This window comes from Electrona antarctica (genome assembly GCF_951216825.1).
Source record: "Electrona antarctica genome assembly, chromosome: 14".
Lineage (NCBI taxonomy): Eukaryota > Metazoa > Chordata > Actinopteri > Myctophiformes > Myctophidae > Electrona > Electrona antarctica.
The window spans coordinates 10,289,451-10,315,799 of NC_136795.1; the positions used below are offsets into that span (position 1 = coordinate 10,289,451).

General features: G+C 45.7%; 1 protein-coding gene across 1 annotated transcript; it reads right to left on the reverse strand.

The window, feature by feature from the left end:
* LOC306936557 (serine/threonine-protein kinase BRSK2-like) lies at window positions 1-25,907 on the reverse strand (the record flags this gene model as incomplete). The annotated part of the gene is made up of 20 exons (XM_079520115.1): window positions 1-248; window positions 689-778; window positions 968-1,085; window positions 1,236-1,337; window positions 1,474-1,597; window positions 2,797-2,845; window positions 3,130-3,409; window positions 5,370-5,430; window positions 6,408-6,558; window positions 7,986-8,083; window positions 8,754-8,918; window positions 10,483-10,514; window positions 13,025-13,171; window positions 13,510-13,578; window positions 13,896-13,929; window positions 15,817-15,933; window positions 19,942-20,082; window positions 21,233-21,318; window positions 24,886-24,980; window positions 25,820-25,907. The coding sequence occupies 20 exons, from the start codon at window positions 25,905-25,907 to the stop codon at window positions 1-3; spliced, it is 2,295 nt and encodes a 764-aa protein (XP_079376241.1).
* Between the last annotated feature and the right edge of the window lie 442 nt (window positions 25,908-26,349).

A 26,349-nucleotide genomic window follows, 5' to 3' on the forward strand; every position in this document is an offset into this window, starting at 1 on the left:
TCAGGGCTGAGACTGCGTCCCGTTGGATGTAGAGAGCAGCCTGGTCTTTTCTTTTGAAGAGCCTCTTCTCTGTAGCACACTGCTCCCGCTGCTTCCGACGACAGCGACGGTCCCTCCGTCGCCTCGCTCTCTGTCCCGCTCTCGTTCTCGCTCACGGTCCCGCTCGGCGCCGCCACCGCCTTCAGATCGGCGGGAATTCTGCCGTGTGGGAGTGGTGGGCTGAGAGTTCAGCTGACCATTCCTCTCGTCTTCTCGTGGCGGAGGGGGGGATGAGGGAGAGGAGATTTAAAAGAGAGAAAGACAGTGAAAAAGACGGTGAAGCGGTCAAAGAACGAAGGACGAAAAGTAAGGAGAGAATTAGGGACTAACGGAGAAAGAGTGAGAAAAGGAGTATTTGTGTATTTGTGTGTAAAGTAGAAAAACAAAGTTATTTTAAGTTCTTCATAACCAATTGTAAAATGCTTTATTAATTCTAATTCAGCCATAATCACAGCTATGTAATTACAGTGTGTTTGTGTGGTGTGTGTGTGGTGTGTGTGTGTGTGTGTGTGTGTGTGTGTGTGTGTGTGTGTGTGCGTGCGTGCGTGCGTGCGTGCGTGCGTGCGTGCGTGCGTGCGTGCGTGCGTGCGTGCGTGCGTGCGTGCGTGCGTGCGTGCGTGCGTGCGGTGGGAGGGGATATACTACTCACCAGCCAGTGCCTGCACAGAAGGCTGATCATGAGTACTTAGAAGTTGAGCCTGAATGGTCTCCACTACTCTCTTGAACCTCCGACTGGGACCTGAGAGGAGAGGAGAGGAGAGGAGAGGAGAGGAGAGGAGAGGAGAGGAGAGGAGAGGAGAGGAGAGGAGAGGAGAGGAGAGGAGAGGAGAGGAGAGGAGAGGAGAGGAGAGGAGAGATATTTGCAACCTGAGAATGAAAACAGGATCCGGGATTATGTTATTTTGTAGACTTTCCATCCAGAACATACCTGATATCAGGGTGAAGGTCACGCTGTAGATTCCCAACTCTCTCCTGCCTTCCCTCTCTCGTTCCCGCTCTCGTTCCCTCTCTCGTTCCCTCTCCACCTCAGAGAAGTTGATATCCACCTGCCAAACGTAATGGAGAATAGTACACCTTTTGTTTAAAGTCATCCATGAAGTAACCAGTCATCCACCTGTAAGCAGACTAAAAACTATACTTGCATGGTATTATTATTCAAAAGACAGCAATTGAAGGTGAAATGAGCTGATGAATACCTGGAACTTGACAGGTTTCTGGAAGACAGAGGGACCACCAGACGACTTGTACTCCGCCCGGAAACTGGTCTGAGACACCACACTGTGGCAGAGAGATGGGATCTGGAGGCCGAGCCAGGTGGAGAGAGATAAATGGTTGAACAAGAGAAAGACAAAGGTAGCTTTTCTAATGAAATTCATCTGAAACTAATTGGATGGAGACCCGGATATTGGTTCTTAAGAGAGCAGACACACTCACGGAAAGGAAGGCGTGGACAATATCAGCCTTGATGGAGCTGAGAGGTTTGTCTCTGATCACCAGAAAGATCTGTTCCTCTCTCTCCAGAGTGATGAAGTTGCCAAACCATGACCTCTTTGCCAATCTGAAAACAAACACAATATGATTTGGTATTACAGCTCTACAGGATGCATACAGTGGTGTATACTGCCACCAGGTGGCCATATAGATTCAAGGGCTAGTGTTAGATTAAAAGACAGCTATTTAACATCATGAGTAACCTGAGGCTTCGTACAGACATATCAGACGAACATGCTCTGTGCTGTCCGTGTTTCATGGCCGACTCAATGCTTTTCCAATGGAAGTCACGTGGTTTGACCAAACAGTTGTGTGTGATGGGGGAGGGGGGCAATCAAACACAAGTGTTTGGTCAAACCACGTGACTTCCATTGGAAAAGCATTGGGGCGGCCATGAAACACAGGCAGAGCACAGCACAGTTGTTCTTTATGTGCGTACGAAGCCTGATGAGTAACATGTGAGTCATTCTGTCATACTTTTTACACAAAATGTACTGAAGAAGGCTCTGTTAGGACACATACTGTACAGCACGCAGGACAATCATCAGTGGCCATTAAACACAGAGACCCACAGGGTAACTATTAGAGTTAAAGATGGAGTGCCGTGATTTTGATTGCCGTACTTCTGTTTCCAGTTCCTGCCTGATACAAACTAGTGACTACAACATGACGTAAGTTAAGGTACCATCCGCTCCCGACCGAATCATAAACGCGAAAATGGTATGTGACCCAGGCTAAAGTGGTTTTCACCTTAGCACCACCCACCTGAACTTAAGCCACGCCCACAGCTGTTGTTGTATGATAATTGGGGAGGGGTTAGGGGAGGGGATGATGTTGTGATGTCACTAAAGTGGTGGTATTTCAATTGGGCCTTTTGACTCAAAGGCTTTCAGCTTTCAGGAAGAAACCAAAAGTACACAGGGAAGACCTATTTGAATATTATAACCACACCTGGGGGTCTATTATAGACAGAGAAACACAGACAAAGTACAAAAATCACAGCACTCCATCTTTAAATGAACACTGAGGATATGTCTGTGCAGCCTTTAATTCTAAATCAGTGAATCCAAACGTACTGTAGGCGTCCTACTTGTTTGGACAAGTTTCTTTTGCATGCTAAACTAAACTGTGCTGTTTTAGTCAGTTCTACTCTATTGCATTGTGTCAGTGATGTAGATGCTCAATCCATGGTTGAGCTTGTATGTATTGTAATGTAGTGTGGCGTACTGTGTAGTGTACTGTAGCGTATTGTAGTGTAATACTCACTCTGGACTGGACTCTGGGGTCAAACTGGACATATCTTCGGACGTAGGAACTGGAACAGAAAGTTAAATGACAAGACAAAGAAATAAATGAGGAAATAAATAAACAAGAATGACGAGTCATAACTGCCAGGTGCAGAAAGCTCTCGTCAGCCTCAGCTCACGGCTTCATGTTGCGGCCATAGATATTGTAGGAACCATAATGTGATCTATAGTATTTTGAGTATGTCACTTTAATGGACAGATGGGCACTGTAAACCAGCTATGAATTACAGTTTGAAAATCACCCTGTAGTTTGTTCGTATAAACCAGCTATGAATTACAGTTTGAATCTCACCCTGTAGTTTGCGTCTGTGGAAGCGCGGCGAGCCCAGCAGGTTGTTCTTGAAGGAGTTGAGACGTGTCCTCCAGTGGGCGGAGCTGGAGGAGGCCATGCCTCCGCTGCCGCCGGGGCTGGAAGGCGGAGTCAGCGACATGGACGCCCCGCCGCCGCCGCCGTCCGCCCGGGAGGCCGACGACGTGGAGGAGGAGGATGAGGGAGGGGTGGTGGAGGGGTGCTGCATTTGGTGCACGGGCGTGCCCAGGGGGGTGGGCAGCGGGGAGCCCTGCGGCGTGACCTGTGACAAGGCGGAGTTAGGAGGGGCGGAGTTAGAGGCAGCGGTGTAAAGTATCTGAGTTCATTTACTTAAGTACCGTTACTTAAGTACAATTGTGAGGTCAGGTGTTTGTACTTTACTTGAGCACGTCAACTTTTCTGTACTTTTTACTTCCACTCCGCTGAATTTCAGAGGCAAATATTGCACTTTTACTCCGCTACATTTATTTGGAAACTTTAGTTACTAGTTGCTTTGGAGATTTAGATTATTATTATCACTTCAGCACTATATACATTTCTGCCATTTGAAAATAGCAGATCTACAAGCTCACAATGTGTTGCATCGCAACGCATTGTGAGCTTGTAGATCGGCTATTTTCTAAAGATTCTTATACATTTTGAACATTTTTACATTCTGCATAACGAGTACACCTTTGGCATTACAGTACAGTACAGTTCATTTTGATACCAATACTTTAGCACTTTTCCTTAAATCAATTTTGATCACCGTCCTTTCACTCGTAACGGAGTATAGTTCTACATTGCAGTCGTGACACTTTGACTTAAATAAAGAATGTGAGTACTTTTTCCACCAATGAGTTAGAGGCGGCACTAGCGGCGGAGGAGGAGGGGTGGTGGTGGTGGGCGCCGCCCTTATTGGCGGACGACTTGAAGACGGAGGTGGCGGGAAAGAAGAAGAAGCGGGGGATGGGCGAGAGGAGCGGGGAGGGCGAGGGGGACGGGGAGGAGGGCGTCTGCAGGGGGAGGGACTTCATGGACTGGAGGTGGGGCCGGTGGTCGGACTGGCCCTTGGAGGGCAGCGTCTGGGTCTTTGGGTCGGGTGCGGCGCGGGATGGCGGCCGCGAGGTGGTGGAGGAGGCCCCGCCGCCGCCCGCTTTGGGCTCTGGCGGCGGTTTGGGGGAGGTGTTCTTGGTGGAGGAGGCGGACGTGACTTCGGATTGGTTGAAAGTGAAGACTGGGCTCTGATGGATGGATGGAGAAGAGGACAGAGGAGAGGAGAAGAGGAGGAGGAGGAGGGAAGGGAGGAGAGGAGAGATGGATGGATGGATAGATGGATAGACACAGGGAATGAGAAGGATAGGAGAGATGTGAGAGAGTGTGATGGCCATGGGTTATGGTCTATCTATGAATAGTAAACTATCCTGTGAGTACTAATTAATCTAGAAGAATGGACCAGATGGATTCAAATGGCCACTCCATGGAGGTGACAACAGATGTTTATGATCATCTGGCATCACAGCATCCACACAAAAATACAGAATAGGACCCAAAAATATTTTCAAAGTAACTAGCTAATTTAATTTGTAATTTGTAGTGTAGATATCTACTTATGTCGAACAAGAGCTTTTAGTGTAGCTCAGTAACATTTTTATAGAGAGTAACTTGTAGCTTAGTTTGCTACATTATTTTAAGTAGTTTGCCCAACACGCATGGCTTTATTTATTTACGTGAGTGTCTTTGTGTACATAGCCATCATCCTGAGTGTAAATTGAGCTCTCTGAGAAATAAAAGTAGGGATGCACGATTAATCGGTAGCATAATCCGAATTGGCCATATCGGCCATAAAAATGCCATATCGGTATCGGAATGGTCTCAAAATAATACAGATTATTTAGGTCATAAATAACCAAGGGTTAAATGAACACTCAGGATTGTATTGTGTTCCAAGCGGTATAACATGACAATGCAGATCATGAGATGGGTGATCATGAGACAGCATGTACAGGTGTTGGGGGTAGCATGGAGGTAATGGCATGGCTAATTCACATGGACTCTCGTGGCGCAGACCACAGAATAAGCCATCCAGATGACTTCTAAAATACTAGAACTGTCCTCAGATTTATGTGCCAATCCCCTCCACTCCTGGCTGTAATTAGTTTATAATAATAATTATTACGTGATGTGATGTACAGGAGAGGAGATTAGAATGAGCCACTAGTAGAATACAGTAGAGTTCTTACCCTGGGGCTGCTGAGAGGACTGGAAGAGAGGCCCGTGGAGGCTCCACTGACAGAGCGAGACCTGTTGGAGAGAAACACAGTCACCCTGGTCAGGAGGTCAAATAGAGCTGTGGTTCTCAAACCTCTTAATTCCAAGGACCCCCATAACACACAGGTCCATTTGGTTCCATTTGTACACTCCCAGAGTTACAGACCTTCAAGGGTCCATTTAGAACCGCCTCAAGGAACCCTTAGGGTTCTAGCTAGCTAGAGGAAAGGCCTCTATAAATCTATAAATGCACCATGTCTCTGTCTGTCTGTATGTATGTATGTACGTACGTACGTACGTACGTGTGTACGGCTGAAATGCTCTAGAACCATTCACCCCACCGACACAAATTTGACACGCGTGTTCTACACCCCCACAGGGAGTGCAGTCCCCGGTGTCAAGTCGGTCGGACCCACAGATGTCCAGAACCGCCACAAAAGGCCTCTGCCCGGGCTCTGGACAGGGCCCCTGACCAGGGTCCATATATGGAGCGGGCCTGTTCCGACATCACAACACTCCATATTTGGGCATGCCTGACACAGAACTCCATATATAGGAATAAAGGGACACAGAGAGACACATACAGAAATCTCCATATATGGGCATAAAAAGGACAGATGGGTGGAACGGGTACTCTGACACGGGTACAACGGGTATTACATAGTCGCGTGGGGCATGGATCTCCAACTTCCATCGTTACCGACTCAGTGCTCTACAGCCGGCCACCGGTCTAGTCAAGTCACGATTAATTTGGTGAATGATGGTGGAGGATTTTATTTGCGTTGAAACATCAACCTTGCAGTTTAAATGAATCCTATGAAACTAATAGCATGAAATAAACACTCCCAGTGGGTATGGACCTTTAAGAGTCAAACTTTTGCCTATATCAATCAATGTAGCCTCATTTGTCTTTGTTGAAAAAGTTCGATAGACGCTTGACTCTCAATAGATCAAGGTCATGCTGACCCATGTGTGTGTGTGTCTGTCTTTAGGTCTGTGTTGGTGCATACCGCTGGCTGTGTGCTGAGGTGTCCAGGGCCCTGCGCGGAGGGGTGGGAGACCCCTGTTCCGTGACGCTGAGGACCTCCAGGCTCTTCCGCTCCGGCCGACACCGGCCGTGGCGCGTCAACATGGGGGAGTCCACACGCTTCCTGGGAGGGTCTGTTAAAGGGCGGACATGAGTTATGGTGTGTGTGTGTGTGTGTGTGTGTGTGTGTGTGTGTGTGTGTGTGTGTGTGTGTGTGTGTGTGTGTGTGTGTGTGTGTGTGTGTGTGTGTGTGTGCGTGTGCGTGTGTGTGTGTGCATGCGTTAACACAGAAGTTGACTGATATTTATTATTATATCCCTATGCGCATGCATATAGTGAATGGCAGATCGAGTGTCAAATCGAGTGGCAAAGTGAGTGACAAAGTGAATTAAATATTGTTTAAAGTAATTTAATGCAATCAAATAGGTCGGACTTTTCTGTTTGTATGTATGGGCTGCCAAGGCCAGAAAGTATCTTTTTGCCACTCAGTAAGCATTCCCGCATAACTTCCGGATATGATGATGATGTCACGCGCATACCCTCGTGTTTCAGTAGCACGCGCGTGAACAAAATACAGCTTATAGTGAGTGACGACGCTGCTTGTGCTCAACACTCGCTGAACAGACTAGGATAAAGAAACCAAGGATTCGTCAGTGATGTCACTGTCAAGCGACACTGAAGTGGCACGAACATATGCCGTTACGCTCGAGGCTGGTTACCAAGTTACCATGGATTTTAGGGCTGTGAATCTTTGGGTGTCCCACGATTCGATTCGATTCCGATTCTTGGGGTCACGATTCGATTCAAAAGCATTTGTTTTCCAGAATTCAAAACTATTTTCTATTCAAAATGATTCTCGATTCAATACATAGGATTTCATCACAATCTACTCCAGTCTTGAACTGAAGTGACTTGAAAAAGACATGATGTTTACTGTGATTAGGGTAAGCTTACATTTCATATCACAGACACCATGTAGTGAAAACTCCTGTAACTTTAACCAGAAAAAGAAAAAAAAAAAAAAAAAAAAACGATTTTTGGAAATTATGAATCCATTTTGAATCGTTCATAACGGAATCGCGATTCTAATTCGAATCGATTGTTTTGACACCCCTAATGGATTTATTCATCAGTGATGTCACTGTCATGCGATCGAATATTTCAGATTTAACCCTTCTCTGCTGCGTTGAAAAGCCTGGTGACGCAATGTTATAGACTCAAGGTTGCCTGCGCATATTTGTACATTCCATAAATGTGGAATTTCTGTGGTCATTCCTGTGTGTTCAGTGTTCTAACCCTATGTCATTCCTGTGTGTTCGTTGTGCTCTAACCCTATGTCATTCCTGTGTTCAGTGTGTTACAACCTGTCATTCCTGTGTTCAGTGTGTTATAACCTATGTCATTCCTGTGTTCAGTGTGTTATAACCTATGTCATTCCTGTGTTCAGTGTGTTATAACCTATGTCATTCCTGTGTTCAGTGTGTTATAAATCTATGTCATTCCTGTGTTCAGTGTGTTATAACCTATGTCATTCCTGTGTGTTCTTTGTGCTCTAACTAACCTATGTCATTCCTGGGAGGCAGGTCCTCGTCCTCACAGCTGGGGTAACGCTCTTTCCTGTCCAACAGCAGGTAGTAGATCATCTTCTCCTGGTTCTCCCTGATGGAGGCCCAGGTAGAGACACAAGGGAAGAGAGAGAGAGAGAGGGGCGGGGGGGGGAGACCGTGAGATAATTAGAGTGAAGCGGTTTAGAAATGGAGGGGGAGAAGCCAGAGAGTGACAGAAAGCATTTTTAAAAGCATGATGCAATAATATACAGTTCTGAAAGGGAGCTGAAGAGATCAACCCAGTTCAGGGAACCCTTGGTCTTCTCTAGACAGTACTACAGCCCTATTCCCTACCCCGAAGTACAGTAACTAGGGCTGTGAATCTTTCAAAAAAGAAATCTAAAGCATTTTTTTTCCAGATTCAAAATTATTCTCTATTCAAAATGATTCTCGATTCAATACTACAATAGAATACAGCTGTGCTGAACTGAAGTGACTAGTACCGACTACAGTAACTTGAAAATGACTGAAGACATGATGTTTACTGTGATTAGGGTAAGCTTACATTTCATATCACAAACACCATGTAGTGAAAGCTCCTGTAACTGTAACCAAAAAAAGAAAAAGAAAAAAAAGAAAATCAATTTTTGGAAATTATGAATCGATTTTGAATCGTTCATAATGGGAATAACAGTAACATAAACATGTGTGTAAGAATAGGTGAGCGTGTGAGTCTGTGTGCGTGTGTGCGTCTGTCTCCAGTATATACGTGCAGCACTCACTCTTCACATTGCAGGTCCTGTGTGAGTTTGGCTCGGTCTCTGAAGCAGCCCAGCGAGTGCATGCTGTCCAGGACGTCCGGGTCCAGCTCCGTCAGCGACAGGATCCTCTTCAGACACACCCGGCGCGGCACGGGCTGCTCTGGACACGGCTCGTTACGACCGCCCCTGAACCAGGGCGACAGGGGCCAAAGGACGGATGTCAGGTACACTTTGTAATGACCTCGTGCAACTCGGGGGCCAAAAAATAAATAAAAATTGAATGAACTGCCTTTTTTTTTATATAGATTTTATTCCACGATTTTGTAACCCATTTTTCACCCCTGACTGTGTCAATTATCCTGGGCTCTACACACCCTCCGCCAACCTAGTCCCCATATATAGGGGACATAAAAATGGAAATGAATGAACTGCCATTTTGATTTGTTAGACAAATCGACATTTTGAATCGACAAATAATCAGAGTAAAAAGATAAAGAAATATACAAGCATAAAAAAACCACCAAGCACTGACACAACGATCTTCATCAGTCAAAACACAACATAATGGATGTTTAATTCAGAAATAGCAGGTACACCAAATGGATGGAGATATTCCATAATAATGTGAGACATATATATAGATATAGATTAAACAAACAGTAGAGTCGTATCTATGTGCTATGTGTGCTATTGGCAGAGATGTACATGCACTGAAAATAGGCACGCACGCACGCACGCACGCACGCACGCACGCACGCACACACGCACACACACACACACACACACACACACAATGTAGGATAGGAGATAGTGAGTGTACAGCCTGAAACATACTCCAACGTAAGTACATGGAAGCAAATGACAACACCGGACGCAGTCAGTACAAATTGCATCCCTGGTGAACACACGTAACTGTGCTACTTTCACACTGACTCAGTAGATGACGTACAGTATCTATTCTAGACATATTGGACCCCCTTCCTGTCCAGAACACGTAGGTGATGCCGCTGCGAGGGTCTTCTAAAGACTTCTTTTGTAAATAAGTTATTAAAAGAGTCAATTTTGTTTGACACTGCAGTTAGCTAATATGAAATATGACCTGACGAAGATGTAACTGAAACATCGAAACGTTGTAGCTTTATTACTTGCACCCTGTTAATAAAATAAGGGCTTAAACTGTCTGAGCTGCTCCTGTGCCTCCTTTTCTCCTAATATGAAATATTATACACAACGAGAATGAATTGGATCCGGGGAATGACGTATATTATGAAAGACGGAGCAGAAGAGAACACAAATCCAAGAAGACAGCAGTGTTCATTTTGTCGACTAAAACTATGATGAAAGTTAGGCTGCCTAAAACGATGACTGAATATACTGACAATTTCGTCAACAAATAAAAACTGAACTGAAAATGGTTGGGTTGGGTTGGGTTGGGTTGGGTTGACTAGTGGACAAGAGATCCAGCAGAACTAAGAGAAATTATTCTATGCTTGGCTCGACTAAATCAACTGTAGATTTAGTTGACTAAAGTCGAATGCTATTTAGCCAAATGGAAGACAGCTTCATTCTATTGTTGCCTGCTGTAGAAACCATGCTTGTGTCGCATGACGATGTTCAGGTGACACAACACAGAGCGCAACTAGCGTCCACGTTCACTTGGAGTGGGTAGGCTTTAGAGAGACATTAGGAGATGGAGACTTGCAGTATAAAAATAGAAAAGAAAGAAGAAGGAGAAAAAAAAGATACTCACTGGTACCAGGAATGTTTTTGTATTGCTTCTAGCTGCAACCAACAAAGGACAAAAACAAAGTTATTAGCAACAAACAACAGACATCACAAAGTATGTTCATCATGACACAAACAGGCATGTTGGTGTAAAAGCTGGAATTTCAAACCCATTTTAAACCATGCTACTCATGCCCCTCTCTCTTGTCCTGCTGCCTCTCACGAATCTCCTTCAGCCATCTGTCCATTTCATCCATCCATTCATCCTCTCCCCTCAGCTTCTCTGTCTCTCTGTCTCTCTCTCTCTCTCTCTCTCTCTCTATCTATCATCTCTGCTCATCTCTTTTTAACCTTGATTTCTATCATTTCTTTCAATAGAGCCTTAGGTGAACTGTGCAGAGTGCAGAGCCTTAGGTGAACTGTGCAGTGTGCAGAGCCTTAGGTGAACTGTGCAGTGTGCAGAGCCTTAGGTGAACTGTGCAGTGTCTTAGGTGAACTGTGCAGTGTGCAGAGCCTTAGGTGAACTGTGCAGTGTCTTAGGTGAACTGTGCAGTGTGCAGAGCCTTAGGTGAACTGTGCAGTGTCTTAGGTGAACTGTGCAGTGTGCAGTGTGCAGAGCCTTAGGTGAACTGTGCAGTGTGCAGAGCCTTAGGTGAACTGTGCAGTGTGCAGAGCCTTAGGTGAACTGTGCAGTGTCTTAGGTGAACTGTGCAGTGTGCAGAGCCTTAGGTGAACTGTGCAGTGTGCAGAGCCTTAGGTGAACTGTGCAGTGTGCAGAGCCTTAGGTGAACTGTGCAGTGTCTTAGGTGAACTGTGCAGAGTGCAGAGCCGTAGGTGAACTGTGCAGTGTGCAGAGCCTTAGGTGAACTGTGCAGAGTGCAGAGCCTTAGGTGAACTGTGCAGAGTGCAGAGCCTTAGGTGAACTGTGCAGTGTCTTAGGTGAACTGTGAACTGTGCAGAGCCTTAGGTGAACTGTGCAGTGTGCAGAGCCTTAGGTGAACTGTGCAGTGTCTTAGGTGAACTGTGCAGAGTGCAGAGCCTTAGGTGAACTGTGCAGAGTGCAGAGCCTTAGGTGAACTGTGCAGAGTGCAGAGCCTTAGGTGAACTGTGCAGTGTGCAGAGTGCAGAGCCTTAGGTGAACTGTGCAGAGTGCAGAGCCTTAGGTGAACTGTGCAGAGTGCAGAGCCTTAGGTGAACTGTGCAGAGTGCAGAGCCTTAGGTGAACTGTGCAGTGTGCAGAGCCTTAGGTGAACTGTGCAGTGTGCAGAGCCTTAGGTGAACTGTGCAGTGTGCAGAGTCCTTTTATACTGCAAACTCCTGCCTTGGCATCTGACTCATGATTATTGAATTAAAAAAAAGATTGCAAAACAATTAATACCTATTTTGCGCATGTCATAGTATAGGCGAAACAAATATATAAATAAAAACTCAAAAAGGTTGCTCCTCATCACCAGGCCAGGTAGTAGAAGTTAATCTTAGAGAAAAAGAAAACAGGTCGTGTTGATCCCATGACTAGAGATGTGTGATGTTTGGACAAAATCTGTAGGAGTAATATAAAAACGAATGTTTTGCCGAAAATTGGAGGAAGTAGGACAGAATATGCGTGCACAGTTTCACGTTGATCGGGCCAACGGTGCCGGAGATTAGCTGTCCACAGACAGACACACCGAAGATCTGACACATGGGCGGACGGATGGATGGACAGGGGGAAAAACATAGTCTCGCCCACGCCTTTGCCCTGGTGGAGACAAATTGTGGAAAAAATTGCTTTTTGTCCAAAGCATATAGCTTGCTTGTTAGCCGAAATGATTTTGAACGGAAATGACAAACAGATGACTCTGATTTCGGGAGGTGTAGTTCCAGACTCTATATAGCATTCGGAGATTGTGGAATAGTTGTCTGGCTACGCGAGACTCATGCCACCAGGATTACATTTTGTGTTATGAAATGCGAGAAAGATCATCAGTTTTCCAGTGTGTGCGTGGCTGCGTGCGTGTGGTGTTTATTTGCTCAAATCGGCTGCCAATGCCATGTTCCTCTCTTTAGCCAGATTGTTTCAGAAGGCAGGGCAGCTGTTTTGGATTGCAGTAGTACAGTTGGTTTTATTATTGAATATTATGTGCTCAGGCCAAGGTGATTATCATCCAGTGATAAGGTTCAGGGTCTACCAGAGCTAAGATAGTTTATTGTCATGCGGCATGACATGTTACTTCATATACTGCCCGCTGCCTCTGAGAAAGATTTGAAGAAATAATCCAGCGTTTTAGGTGAGAACATGGAGAATGCATAGGTCTACTTTTTAATCACAGCTGTTAAGCTGAAGATACATACAATACAAATACAACATTGGAGGAACACTCCCTACATATGTCAAAGCCTGGCAGTCTTTTTTTGTTTGTTTGTTTTTTATGGTTTAAACCCTGTATGAATTGAGGTGCCCTAGTGTAGTTATGCCTTTCACTAATGTGAAATAGGTGATTTTTTCGATTGTAAAAATCGATTTTTGTCGCCATCGCTCCCCTCAATTTCTCCATCCCTCCCCCCCTCTCTCATCCCTTCCCACATACTGTGAGTCTCTTGTCGGGGTTGACCTCGATCATTCCTTTCAGCAGAGCCTGGCAGTCAGGAGGGATGAAGTGAGGCATGTGGAACACTCCACTCTTCACTTTCTCCAGCAACTGACGCAGGTTGTCATGGTCGAAGGGTAAGGCACCCTGTGGTGTGTGTGTGAGTGAGAGAGAGAGAGAGAGAGAGAGAGAGAGAGAGAGAGAGAGAGAGAGAGAGAGATACACGGGTGGGGGAGATGGAAGGGAAAAGAGAGAGCGGAATACAGCCAGAGTTGGAGAGAAGCCAGTGAGTCAATGAGGAAGAGAGGGAGGGATATAAAGAGTGAGTATAAGACATCACACATTCAAACAAGCAGGAACATAGATGAGATGCAGCAGAACATACAGAGACATTTCTAAAAAGGCAAGGAGACGGAGAGAGAGAGAGAGAGAGAGAGAGAGAGAGAGAGAGAGAGAGAGAGCATTGATGATGATGATGGTCTTACCACTAGAAGAGCGAAGAGGATGACACCACAACTCCACACATCTGCTCTGCGACCATCATACTTCTCCCCCTGTGGCACGCACGCACGCACGCACGCACGCACGCACGCACGCACGCACGCACGCACGCACGCACGCACGCACGCACGCACGCACGCACGCACGCACGCACGCACGCACGCACGCACACACACACACACACACACACACAGCAATGTTAGGCACATATGCACATGAAAAGCATTAAACATAAAAGACACAGCAGTGTTAAATGTACAGTTGTACACGCATGCACAAGCATGCACACACACACACACACACACACACACACACACACACACACACACACACACACACACACACACACACACACACACAAAGCACTCACCCTGATGACTTCTGGACATGCATAGTGAGGCGATCTGGCAAGAAAAGACAGAAAGGACTTAAACGAATTAAAACACAATAATCTCTTGGTTCTCCAACCAATCTACTCAGGTCTTACATGTATTTCACATACATTACAGTACATTTCTACAGCCTAATTATAGTTGAATAGCATTGAACTCTTTTAGAGGGTGTATGCGCATGCATAGCGTGAATGGCAAATCGAGTGGCAAAGTGAGCTTAATGTCGTTTAACATTGCTTAATACAATCAGATGTTCGGATGTATTTGGCTGTCAAGGCCAGAAAGTTGTTTTTGCCACTCGGTATGCGTTCCAGCATAACCTCCGAGTATGATGATGATGTCATGCTCTATTCTGTCTATACCAGGTCAGATCAGGTGAAAGCAGGTGAAGCCGTTTTAAGAGTGGACTCGATTGTTTTAAACAGACTTCAGAATCACTAACAGCCACTGTTTTAATAATGTGTTCAGTTGGTGTACATCTTATTAGAGTTAGCAGGATAAAACAGGGTAGGTAGACAAACAAGAAACCACGTGCAACACAGGTCCACAACCAGAAGACTGTTAATACTGGTAATACTGGGGCGCCCGCTGGCATATATTGTATATATTGTATATCCTGCCCGCTGGCAGGATATACAATATATAAATGTTTACACATCTATCAGTGTAATATCAAGGGCTGCACATAACCTTTTGGGGGCACCTGGAGATAGCTTGGTGCGCACAGCTTCTCTACTCTACCAACGTTACTTTAGCCAGCATGAGATTGCACATGAACCATGCAGCTGTAGCCTACTGAGGCAGATTGCACATGAACCATGCAGCTGTAGCCTATATTGAGGCAGATTGCACATGAACCATGCAGCTGTAGCCTATACTGGGGCAGATTGCACATGAACCATGCAGCTGTAGCCTATACTGGGGCAGATTGCACATGAACCATGCAGCTGTAGCCTACTGGGGCAGATTGCACATGAACCATGCAGCTGTAGCCTATACTGAGGCAGATTGCACATGAACCATGCAGCTGTAGCCTATATTGAGGCAGATTGCACATGAACCATGCAGCTGTAGCCTACTGAGGCAGATTGCACATGAACCATGCAGCTGTAGCCTATACTGAGGCAGATTGCACATGAACCATGCAGCTGTAGCCTACTGAGGCAGATTGCACATGAACCATGCAGCTGTAGCCTATACTGAGGCAGATTGCACATGAACCATGCAGCTGTAGCCTATACTGAGGCAGATTGCACATGAACCATGCAGCTGTAGCCTACTGAGGCAGATTGCACATGAACCATGCAGCTGTAGCCTACTGAGGCAGATTGCACATGAACCATGCAGCTGTAGCCTACTGAGGCAGATTGCACATGAACCATGCAGCTGTAGCCTACTGAGGCAGATTGCACATGAACCATGCAGCTGTAGCCTATACTGGGGCAGATTGCACATGAACCATGCAGCTGTAGCCTACTGAGGCGCTCCACACAGTTAAAATGTATTAATCACCTAATGCCGCAGAGGTTCCATGTTTAACGAAATTCCAAAGTGCGTACATTAAGTGACAGATGCATGGTCTGGTTTTCATATCGTAAATATATGAACTTTGGCTTAAAGTTTAATCCACGTGGGTTCTTGTTCACTTACTTTACTAGACTAGAGCTCCGAATGGCTTGTCATGGCAGTCTACTTACAGGACATAGATAGACATGTGTAGTGTCCCAGCGGCCCCAGCTCTCGGTAGGCAAAAGCGCCTCCGTGCCTTTGATCTGCCGCGCAGCATATGCATTTCGACGACGCATGCGCACCGGCGCACCAGGTAGTTACAGTATGTGCAACCCTAGTAATGTCCAATGAAGCAAGAAATGACATAGATGAGCATGAAAGAAGACTCACCCACAGCTGGTCTCCAACAGGCTGTCCCCCACCTGGAGAGAAGCCATACCAAAGTCTGCTATCCTGATGTTGTTCTTCTCATCCAGGAGAAGATTCTCTGGCTTCAGGTCCCTGTGACTACACACGGACACACGCACGCACGCACGCACGCACGCACGCACACAAAGAAAAAGAAAGACATCTTGACATACATGAGCATGATGAGCCACTGTGATCCTAATCTCTCAAAAACAGATTCCCGAGCTGCGCTACTGAATTTGTCGGCAGGGGCATTCAGAACGTGTATGTTTTGATGTTAGTGATGAAAACATAGGCCCTCATTTATCAATGCGGCGTAAGCCCAAAATTCATGGCACACGCCCAAAAATGTGTGTGTTGTGAGAGCAGCATGACATCAGATGCCTATAAATATCCCAGCGATGATATAACATTTTTATTTGGGCATAAATGGACGTGCACTGCACCCCTATTGTATTTCCAATAAGTGACAATGACAGCATAGCATGCCTATTTGCAATGGCATAGGCATTAGGGGCTAAATCATTCACTCATTTTAAATAAGTGCTTGCCTTTAACAGTCATTCAGATACATTGCAGATCTGCATCAGTCAGACCTACAGTACAGTAGGCTTAGCCTGGCTAATAAGCCAGACTAATATCACACAACACTGTCGCGGTATATTAGTCTGGGCTGGCTCCACTTGGATTTCATTTCCCGGGGGGCGGGTTCAAACATTTTCTCTTTGACGCAATTGGTCAGAGCTACTGTCAGTCAAAAGTCTCAAGCATTGAACGTCACTGTACCAAAGCCCGCCCATATTGCATACCGTGTCCCAATAAGCCTATCTCACAGAATTTCCCCGCCCCCCTAAATACGCCCCCTTTCGGGGTTAGTGGTGATAGCGTGACGTCACTCCATAGACGCTACATGTTAACAGAGGTTATTTCAGAAGTCTACAACTTTTGTTTTCTCAAGGTAAGGTTTGTTCTATCTGCTCGACCTGATTTACCATCTTGTTTGCTTCATAATAATATTGGTCTGTCACATTTTTACATTAGAAAATGTACTTAGATTCTCCAGAGAAAAAAACGTGTAAATGCCCATGTTAAAGTCACCACTATTTACCGGAAGTGGGCGTGAAAAACGGGCTGTGAGATAGGCCTATTGGTACGACCTGTTCTCGGTTGTAGGAAAGAGGCGTGCTACTGAGCCTCGCCAGACCGTAATCCGCTGGTAGGCAATTTTGTTTTGCCAACGGCTGATTCGGTCTGGTTTATTAACCAGGCTACAGTAGGCTGAGCACGAGATCATTTTCGGGAGTCGGGACCGTGGTGGGCGCGGCTGTTTCTTTTCATGGGCATGCATGCCAGTGATCCCACCCAGCACACACACCAGCCTTCCATACGTTGATGCATTCATTCATCGATCACTCCATAAATGTTCATTTTGACTGCCTTGCCAGGCTATGTCTCATCAACGTGGCATCACTCACTCACAGCAGTCGGGGATCGCCTACCCTACATGCCGTCCTTAACGTGCACTGCGCACGAATGGGTCAAATTAATAAACGGTAGTCGGTAGCCTACAAACGTATTCCATTCATGGCGATGTAACTGTGATGTGTGTGTGATTCATGTAGCCTACTCCTACTTGACAAAGTTGACAAAGGTTGCAATTGTAGCCTCACAGAATAATCCTACTGGCGTTTCTTTCCAGTGTACCAAAATGCACACTTGCATAGGTGCGTGCGTGCGTGCGTGCGTGCGTGCGTGCGTGCGTGCGTGCGTGCGTGCGTGGACATGACAGGCAAGCGAGGCGAGAGGGGAACCTCTTTTCTTATTGGATTTCGACATGTTTATTTGATCAGATTCCGGTTATTCATGTCATAAAATCGGGGTGTTTCGAGAATATTGAAGCGTGTGTTATTTCAATGATGGTTGGTTTCAACCGTGACATTTATCAAAGCTGCGACCAAATGTACGCCAGGATCAGCTATTTACGATCACTTCATTAATGCCGTGCTCAGGGCAGGAATTTCACGGCGGCCACGGCGGCCATGGCCGTCGTTGCCCCTCTCTTTGGCCTTGTGCCCCTCGAAAAAGTATATGCCCAGACGGCCACAGTGGCCGCGGTGCCCATGTGCCCCGACCGGCGCCCACAGCAGTTCATTTTACCGTTTGTCCTCTGCGCAATTTTCCAGTCATTACGGTAACCTTCCCCAAACGTCTCGCGCAGACTTGTATTGTCTGTAGGCTATTGTAGTTGTGTTGCCATTTGCCAAGTGGTTTGATTCTTTTGCGTTACTTTGCCTCCTCCCTCCTCCGCTCCATGCACGCATACTAGAGATGGGATTTATGGCTCTTTGAAAGGAGCCGGATCTCTGGGATCCGTTCCTTTCAAAGAGTCGTTCAAAAGACTGGCTCTTTTGAACGACGTTCCCGATGGGGGGGGTGTGTGGGGGGGAAGGGGGGCAAAAAAAAAAAAAAACTGTCTGCCCAGTGTCCCCCCCAGTGCCTCCCCAGTACCTCCCCAATATCTGCCCAGGGCCTCCCTAGGGACTCCCCACTCCCCAGTGCCTCCCCAGTGTCTCCCCAGTGCCCCCCCCCAGTTGAAACCCCCCTGCCCCCCTCCTCCTCTAAAAAGGAACGGCTCCCTACTGTGAACCGGATCCCATCGTTCCTTTCCAAGAGCCGTTCAAAAGATCCGACTCGTTCACGAACGTCACATCTCTAACGCATACACGCACTGACAGCTCTCACTCACACTGACACTCAGCGCTTCAGGATTATTATCACACAGAGCCCGTGTGTTAAGACCAACGTGACTCGTCTTCATGGACATATAAACTCACAAAACAACACCACGCAACAGCATAGACTGCAGGACTCCTCCACCATTTACCACGCTATCGTCTGCTACGTTAGTTGACAGAGTAAATTGTTTAAACAGCCAACGCTGGCCACTACACGGCTAATATCGCTAGCCAAACGCTAGTAGCCAAGCACCAGAGCGCGCTCACTGTACACCACGCGTCGCTCGCTTAATAATCATTCATTTCTGTATCAATGCGGACATAACGTGGTAAATGTTCATAAGCACACAATTGTACAAAATGCTTTTTTTTTTACACTTGACTTATCTCCAGAGTCCTCAGTCCTGCAGCCCCACAATGCCATATGCCAGTCTAGCCTTAAAATCTACATTTATATGTTATTCAATATATTACTTTAGCACAAAATATAGGCTTTTCTAAACCAAGCCCTCATTCAAAAGTTATGTAAGTAATTAAGTAAATGTTATTTATAAAGCACCTTTTGAAACAAAGTTAGAAGGTGCTGAACAATTCACAGTATAAACAATAGAAGAAAATTAAAAACAAGGAACATATCACACAGTTGTGACTATAGCAGAAGAAAAACAAACAAGGCAGAACAGAAACATAGGGCTATAAAAATGAATGTAGCCTATTTAAGAAGAACTATTCTGAACCAATGTTCGCCTTTAAATTAAAAAAAAATGTAATCATCCTTAACCTTTAAGCTAAAATAATGATGACCGGGGACTTAAAATCATTGTTTTAATTGATGGCCTTCATGCCCTGGCACTTGGCCTTGTGCCCTCAAAAAGTTGACCACACTAAAGGCCAAGTGGCCTTGCCCCTAAAAGGATGAAATTCCAGGCCTGGCCGTGCTCACAAATTTAAGGCAGAATTTACACTACATCAGGCTGGCTTCCCAAGGAAACAAACAGCAGAGGGTGCTGTTTTTCCTTTGTTTGGCCGATGGGTTCCAGATTGGCTCTAACCTATACCTGCCTAGACAACTCTTTCACAATCTTTGAATGCTAGAGTCTGTAACTCTGCCTCGCAAACGTTGTGACAAGAAGTTGTGTTTGTAATTTCCGTTATATATATTTATTTTAAAATATATTTTTACATTTCTGCCATAGACCAAGCTAGATAGGCTTATATTAATGTGTTTTATGTGATGTCCCGTATAGGGCTTATTTGCACGACTACAAAGACGAAATGTGTGTGTGCGAGCGTGCGTGCGTGTCATTTTCACCACTTAGCCTAACCAGCCTTGAACATTGTGTGAGCCAACAGTGTGTCTGGAAAGACATACCATATGGAGTGGTTGTGGCAGAAGTCCAGGGCTGAGATGATTTGTCTGAAGAACTTCCTGGCTTCTTTGGGAGTCAATCTGCCTTTCTTCACCAGGTAGTCAAACAGCTCTCCTCCTGACACATGCTCCAATACCAGGTAACTGACAGATACAGACAGATAGACAGATAGGGACAGACAGGGTCAAAGGGGAGACAGACAGGGATAGACAGGGAGCAGACAAGGAGACAGACAGGAGACACTACATTGTTCTTGTTTGTCCAGCATTTAATTGTTTTATTTTAGTGTTTAGTAGAGAGAGAAAGAAAGGGAGGGAGGGTGGGTGGTCGGTAAGATTGAGTGAGGGGAAAAGAGAGTAACGATAAACATGGATGGTGGTGGTGTTAGGGAAGAAGACAAGAGAGGAAGGAAATGGGAGATAGACAGAGTGAGGGGAGAGACTAGGTGACGTAATTATGAATCCCACCAACATTAGGGGATAGACCCGCCTTACCTGTGTTTGATTGGCTCCCTGGCAGGCATAGTTTTACTGAGGTTAGGGTTAGGTTTATTCATAGTTTTACTGAGGTAAGGGTTAGGGCAATCTGGGAACCCATCTGCAAAAAAAGGAAAAAACAGTGCCCTGTTTTCCTTTGAATTTGCCTCTGGGGGCGGCGCCAAACAGAATGTGCATAGCAGGATGTTGCCCGTTTGCTCCGCCTTAGGTCCTCCTCTTCCGGTGAGGCGCCTATGTTTCCCACTGTAACAACAATGTTCTGAATGCCCCTGCCGACAGATTCAGTAGCGTAGCTCGGAATCTGTTCTTGAGAGATTAGGGTTAGGGTTACGTTTAGGTTTAGGCATAGTTGCAAAATGAGAACTGTCAATCACTGCGGTGGGATTTATAATAACTAGGGATGTCCCGATCAGGTTTTAGAGTATCTGCCGATACTGTTTTTTCCCGATTCGATATTTATATATATATATTCTTTGAAAGGCAGAATAGAAGAGAGGGTAGTCTGGCGTAGCCAGACAACTATTCCACAATCTCCGAATGCTATATACTGTAGAGTCTGGAACTACACCTCCCGAAATCAGAGTAATCTGTTTGTCATTTCCGTTCACAAAAATATATACGAGAGGCAGAGGAGAGAGCACAGGAGACGGTGGAGAGGAGAATTGAAAGGCATTGGAGGCAGGAGGAGAGGGAAGAGAGAGGAGGGGAGAGAGAAAGGCATAGCAAAAGAAGGAGGAGAAGAAGATAAGGAATGGAGGGCGGGATAGAGGGAAGAGAGAAGCAGACAGGTACTCACAGGTATTTGTTATTCTCATAGACATCATGAAGCTTCAGAACATGAGGATGTTCTATCAGCTTTAGAATTGCTATCTCTCTCTCCACCTGGCGAGAGAGAGAGAGAGAGAGAGAGAAAGAGAGAGAGAGAGAGAGAGAGAGAAAGAGAGAAAAAGAGAGAGAGAGAGAGAGAGAGAGAGAGAGAGAGAGAGAGCAAGCAAGCAGTGAAAAATGGAAGAAGTGTGTGAGAGTAGTAAGGGCATTTGCAGGGTATGGAGTATGAGAGGGGGTTCAAAAGATGAGAAGAGTTTGAGTAAATCATTGAAAAGCCCCTGGTGACGATTTAATTAACTCCAGTCACTATTCGCCAATAGCAGTCTATATGTAGACCCATCTGGCGGAGTCAGGTTAGAAGACCTGGCCCGATGAGGCGAATGGAGGTGAGTGACGCAACTCTTAAATACAAGGCTCTGGGTTAAACATGCCAGATGACTTATATGGTCATACAATACATAATACACTGGGTTAGTGTTAGTTGGTTAGTTAGTGTTGCCTTGCTCAAAATAAATCCTTCTTTATCTATCTTTCTCATTCAATGTCTAGGAAAATGAAATAAATAAATGAATACAAAACTTTATAAAAAAATTTATATTTATTTGATGGAAAAAATGTAATAGAAAAATGATGGACCCCCTCGCCCTCATTCAATAGAAGGACAAAGTCAGTCACCAGAACCAGGGATGTGAGTTTTCATGGTTAGCGTGGAGTTTCAAGTTGAACAGGCTTACACATGCAGTATTGGAGGGGGATATGTCTGATCAAATGAACATTTCAAGGAATTATGCGACTTAAAAACTCAAAAGCCTGAGTAGACGGGAAAATTAACTCAGAAGTGTTTTAAAGTGAAATACCCCTTCAATTTGTGAGTAAATGTGTTATATATTGTGGCATTCATATGTTCCCATGACATCTATAATACTGAACTACAATACCCATAAAGCAATCTAGTTTCTACTGTATGTGTTCGCATGAGTCTTCAGAGATCCAGAGAAACTAGGGCCAAAAAATGCTGTAGTATAAGTATCTCACAGTTTAAATGCACTGTGACTTTTAATAAAAAGCTGAAGCTGAACAGCAAATCTCATCAACCTAGTCTCTTCTCCCATCAAATATCAGACCAATTGCAAATGTGATACCATAACCATATAAATCCAATTACTTCAATTATCGAATAAAATGTGATTACCCAGGCACACTGGGCAAGACATACGCTGTAGACGGTATCATTTTTTTTGGACGGAAGTTGCAGGATTTCGGCGGATTAAGTAACGCTCCAGGAAATGTTGTTGACGCTTTACAAATCAGTTTACATTTTCCGTGTATGAAACAAGGGTTGTGATTGGTCGACAGAATATCATATCCGGGTGAAATACATCTGACGGATGTTCCTAGCCGACACTTCCACCGATACCGTCTCTGCCTTAGGTTGTGACCAGGCAGATGAGTAAGCCTGGGACCGAGGCTACTACCCAGGTCTATAGAGCGTCGCAGTCCCGCCCCCTTTCATGGCGACGCCAGGCCCAGGAAATAATTCCCAATGCATTTTCCTCATAGACATTTCAAAAAGTATTTATTTAAAGACCTTTTAAGTGCCGTACGAAGCCAACTCGAGTTGTGACAAATCATGACAACAAACACAATATTTTGGACCAAACAAATAATTACAAAGAAGAAAAACCACAAAAGAATGGTTGTAACCTGCCGTTTTGTCCGCAGCGGAAACGTCTTTAAAATAAATACTTTTTGAAAAGTCTATGAGGAAAATGAACGGGGAATTATTTTCCGGGTCTCTCGAGGGGGCGGGACTGCGACGCTCTATAGGCTACTTTATCTGAACCGTGCACACGGGCTGCAACAAACAATAGTTAAATTGGTTTCTGAATGCGTATGCATTTTGTATGAGCTGATACTAGTCATAATGTGTTTAAAAAGCACTGGCGTACATCCAGTTCTTTGCTGGTGCTGGACAAAAGGTATCACCTGATTGTCTCCTGATTAAGAATGGTGTTTTAACACAATAAACACTGTGTGCGGACCACTCCTTCTCTGTACTAGTCATAATGTGCCATGGTGTTGACCAAGGTCACTTCCTTTCCTGGTTGGTCTTGGAACCAATAGCTCAATCTTTGGATGAAATTCAGAAATTGTGGCTGACATTGTATTTCGGCTGCCAAACTAGGACGTCTGTACCTTCAGCATGTTGCTGCAGCTATCATTCAGCTTGCTACATTTTGCCTAAGAAACATGGGCGGCCGGTGGTGATTAACCTGACTTTGCCAAATGGGGCAGCAGAGAGTACACTGGTTCCCCCCCCCCCCACCCCCTGCTCCCATCTGGGAACTCTCAGGCAGACTTGATGCCCGGCCACAAAACGGCCTGGCCAATCAGCAGCAGCTTCTAGCAGCTTCTAGCAGCAGCTTCTAGCTTCTAGCTGATGCTGATTGGCCAGGCCGTTTTGTGCCCCATCTGGCGGAGTCAGGTTAGGTGGTGATTGCTACTGGTCAGAATGCAGAGTAAGGCAATGGGCCACATTCCAGGGCGATAAAGATGAGCAATACACTGTAGCAGCTTGTAGCAGGAAGAGGGGATTGATTGTTGGGATAATGTCCAAATTCTACTGACTGTTCACATAATAGACATGCAAGTGTAACTGCTTATGGGATTCAGATGCTGAAAGGTGACTTCATTAGAGTCAGTCAAAAAGACTTGGAGAAGAATATTAAACTTAATAAAAATAAAATAAAAAGAAACTCAATGTGTTTCAAATTAGACGAAAACGCTACTCAGTATTTTAAGAACCAATAAGATATATACAGTATACACTCCATAATGAAGTGTTTCAAGCAGTGGAGGACTTGTAAATACCAGAATCATCTGAACCAAGACACACCAAGTTCTAGCACACTGCCAAGCCAGTTAGACAAACATAAAGAATTAACGGATGTGAAAGCCGGCTAGAGAAGTTATACTCGTTACTAACGTAACATTACTTTTGTGAATGCTTTGAGCCATGCTGGTGTTAGGCAAGAAGAGGCGTGGCACCTTGCACAATGACACATGGCTAAGGGATATATAATATGAATTATGGCATAATCATGGAGAATGCACCTGTGACCTTTCTGTTTCCACCGCCACACCCGGCCTATCATCATGTCTATCACAGTTTAGTTGACCATACGTTAGTCACAGGTGCATTATAGCCCCTACTATGAAATAATTAGGATGAACAGGTTAAATGTATTGAAGGTGAATGGTTACAATAAGACAGACAGACAGACAGACAGACAGACAGACAGACAGACAGACAGACAGACAGACAGGCAGACAGGCAGACAGGCAGACAGACAGACAGACAGACAGACAGACAGACAGACTCTACCTTCATGAGACAGACAGACAGACAGACAGACAGACAGACAGACAGACAGACAGACAGACAGACAGACAGACAGACAGACAGACAGACAGACAGACTCTACCTTCATGAGACAGACAGACAGACAGACAGACAGACAGACAGACAGACAGACAGACAGACAGACAGACAGACAGACAGACAGACAGACAGACAGACAGACAGACAGACAGACAGACAGACAGACAGACAGACTCTACCTTCATGAGAACGGACTCTGACAACTTTTCTCTGTTTACAATCTTTATGGCCACCTTCTGCCCTGTTATGCAATGGACACCCAGCTTTACCAGACCTGAGGAAGAGAGAAAGGACAATCAGCAGGACAGGTGAGGTAGGCCTATACGTACAGATGTACAGACACACAGACACACAGACAGACAGACAGGCAGAGATTAAAATGATAGTGTGAATCCATGAAATTATGCCAGACCACTGTGCAGTGGGGTCAGCCCTCAGTCACAACCCCTCAGGGCAAGAAAAGTGTGATGTGTGTAACACCTCTCTCTCTCTCTCTCTCTCTCTCTCTCACACACACACACACACACACACACACACACACACACACACACACACACACACACACACACACACACACACACACACACAGGCTCTTGCGCTCTCTCTCTCTCTCTCTCTCTCTCTCTCTCTCAATCTCTCAGCAAGCATGTCAATATATAATAATCAGCAGCAGCACACTTTACTGGCAATGTAATAACTGACGGGTGGTGATGGGCTGTCAGCTCACTGGTATAATAACTGCACGGCCATACGTTTTGAATAAGCCTCATAGACTCTTATGATGTATTTATCCCCACCCCTTTACAACAACCAAGAGAGTAGGCACGCTGCACCTTGCATACGCCCCAGCAGCATCAGCAGCACAGTTATGGAGCGGCCGCACACACACACACACACACACACACACACACGCACACACACACACACACACACACACACACACACACACACACACACACACACACACACACACACACACACACACACACACACACACACGTTATAGGCTATCAATGCTATGATCCATGGCTAAAATACGGGGGGGTCGCATTACACACATTCAATGGTATTCCATAAATCAGGCCGGGGGAACACCCAAAAACTTGGGCTTACCTGTCTGCCCCTTCCCGAGCGTCTTCTCCAGCCGGTAAGGCCCCACGTACTGGCTGGATTGGCCTACCGTCAACTCCTTGGTACTCATCCTTCCAGTTCCCCCCCTCCTCCTCCTCCTCCTCCTCCTCCGTCCGCCCAAAGAGGTGAAGGCGAAATTATATTCGCGATGAAGGCAAATCAAATCACCGGGGTCGATAGCGATCGGTCCTGCTCCGTGTGTGACGCCGTAACGACATTACACACGACTGTTATAGCGGCGTCGCTGGAGGGGAGGGATGGAGAGATGAGAGGAGACAGGAGGAGAGGAGAGGGGAGAAGAGAGGAGGGGAGGGCTTGGGTTGTGGTGTGGTGGGCTAATCGTGATCGCAGGCAGGCAGGAAGCTTAGCTTTAGGCTACTCCCTTTCACTCGTTTTGTCATGCGAAAGGTCCGTGTTGGGAATTTGGATATATGCAGGTCCTTTATGGTGGATTTATAGCCCCTATAGGCCTAAAATATTTCTACGCGTGATCTCGTCGGGGTGTTTCTAAT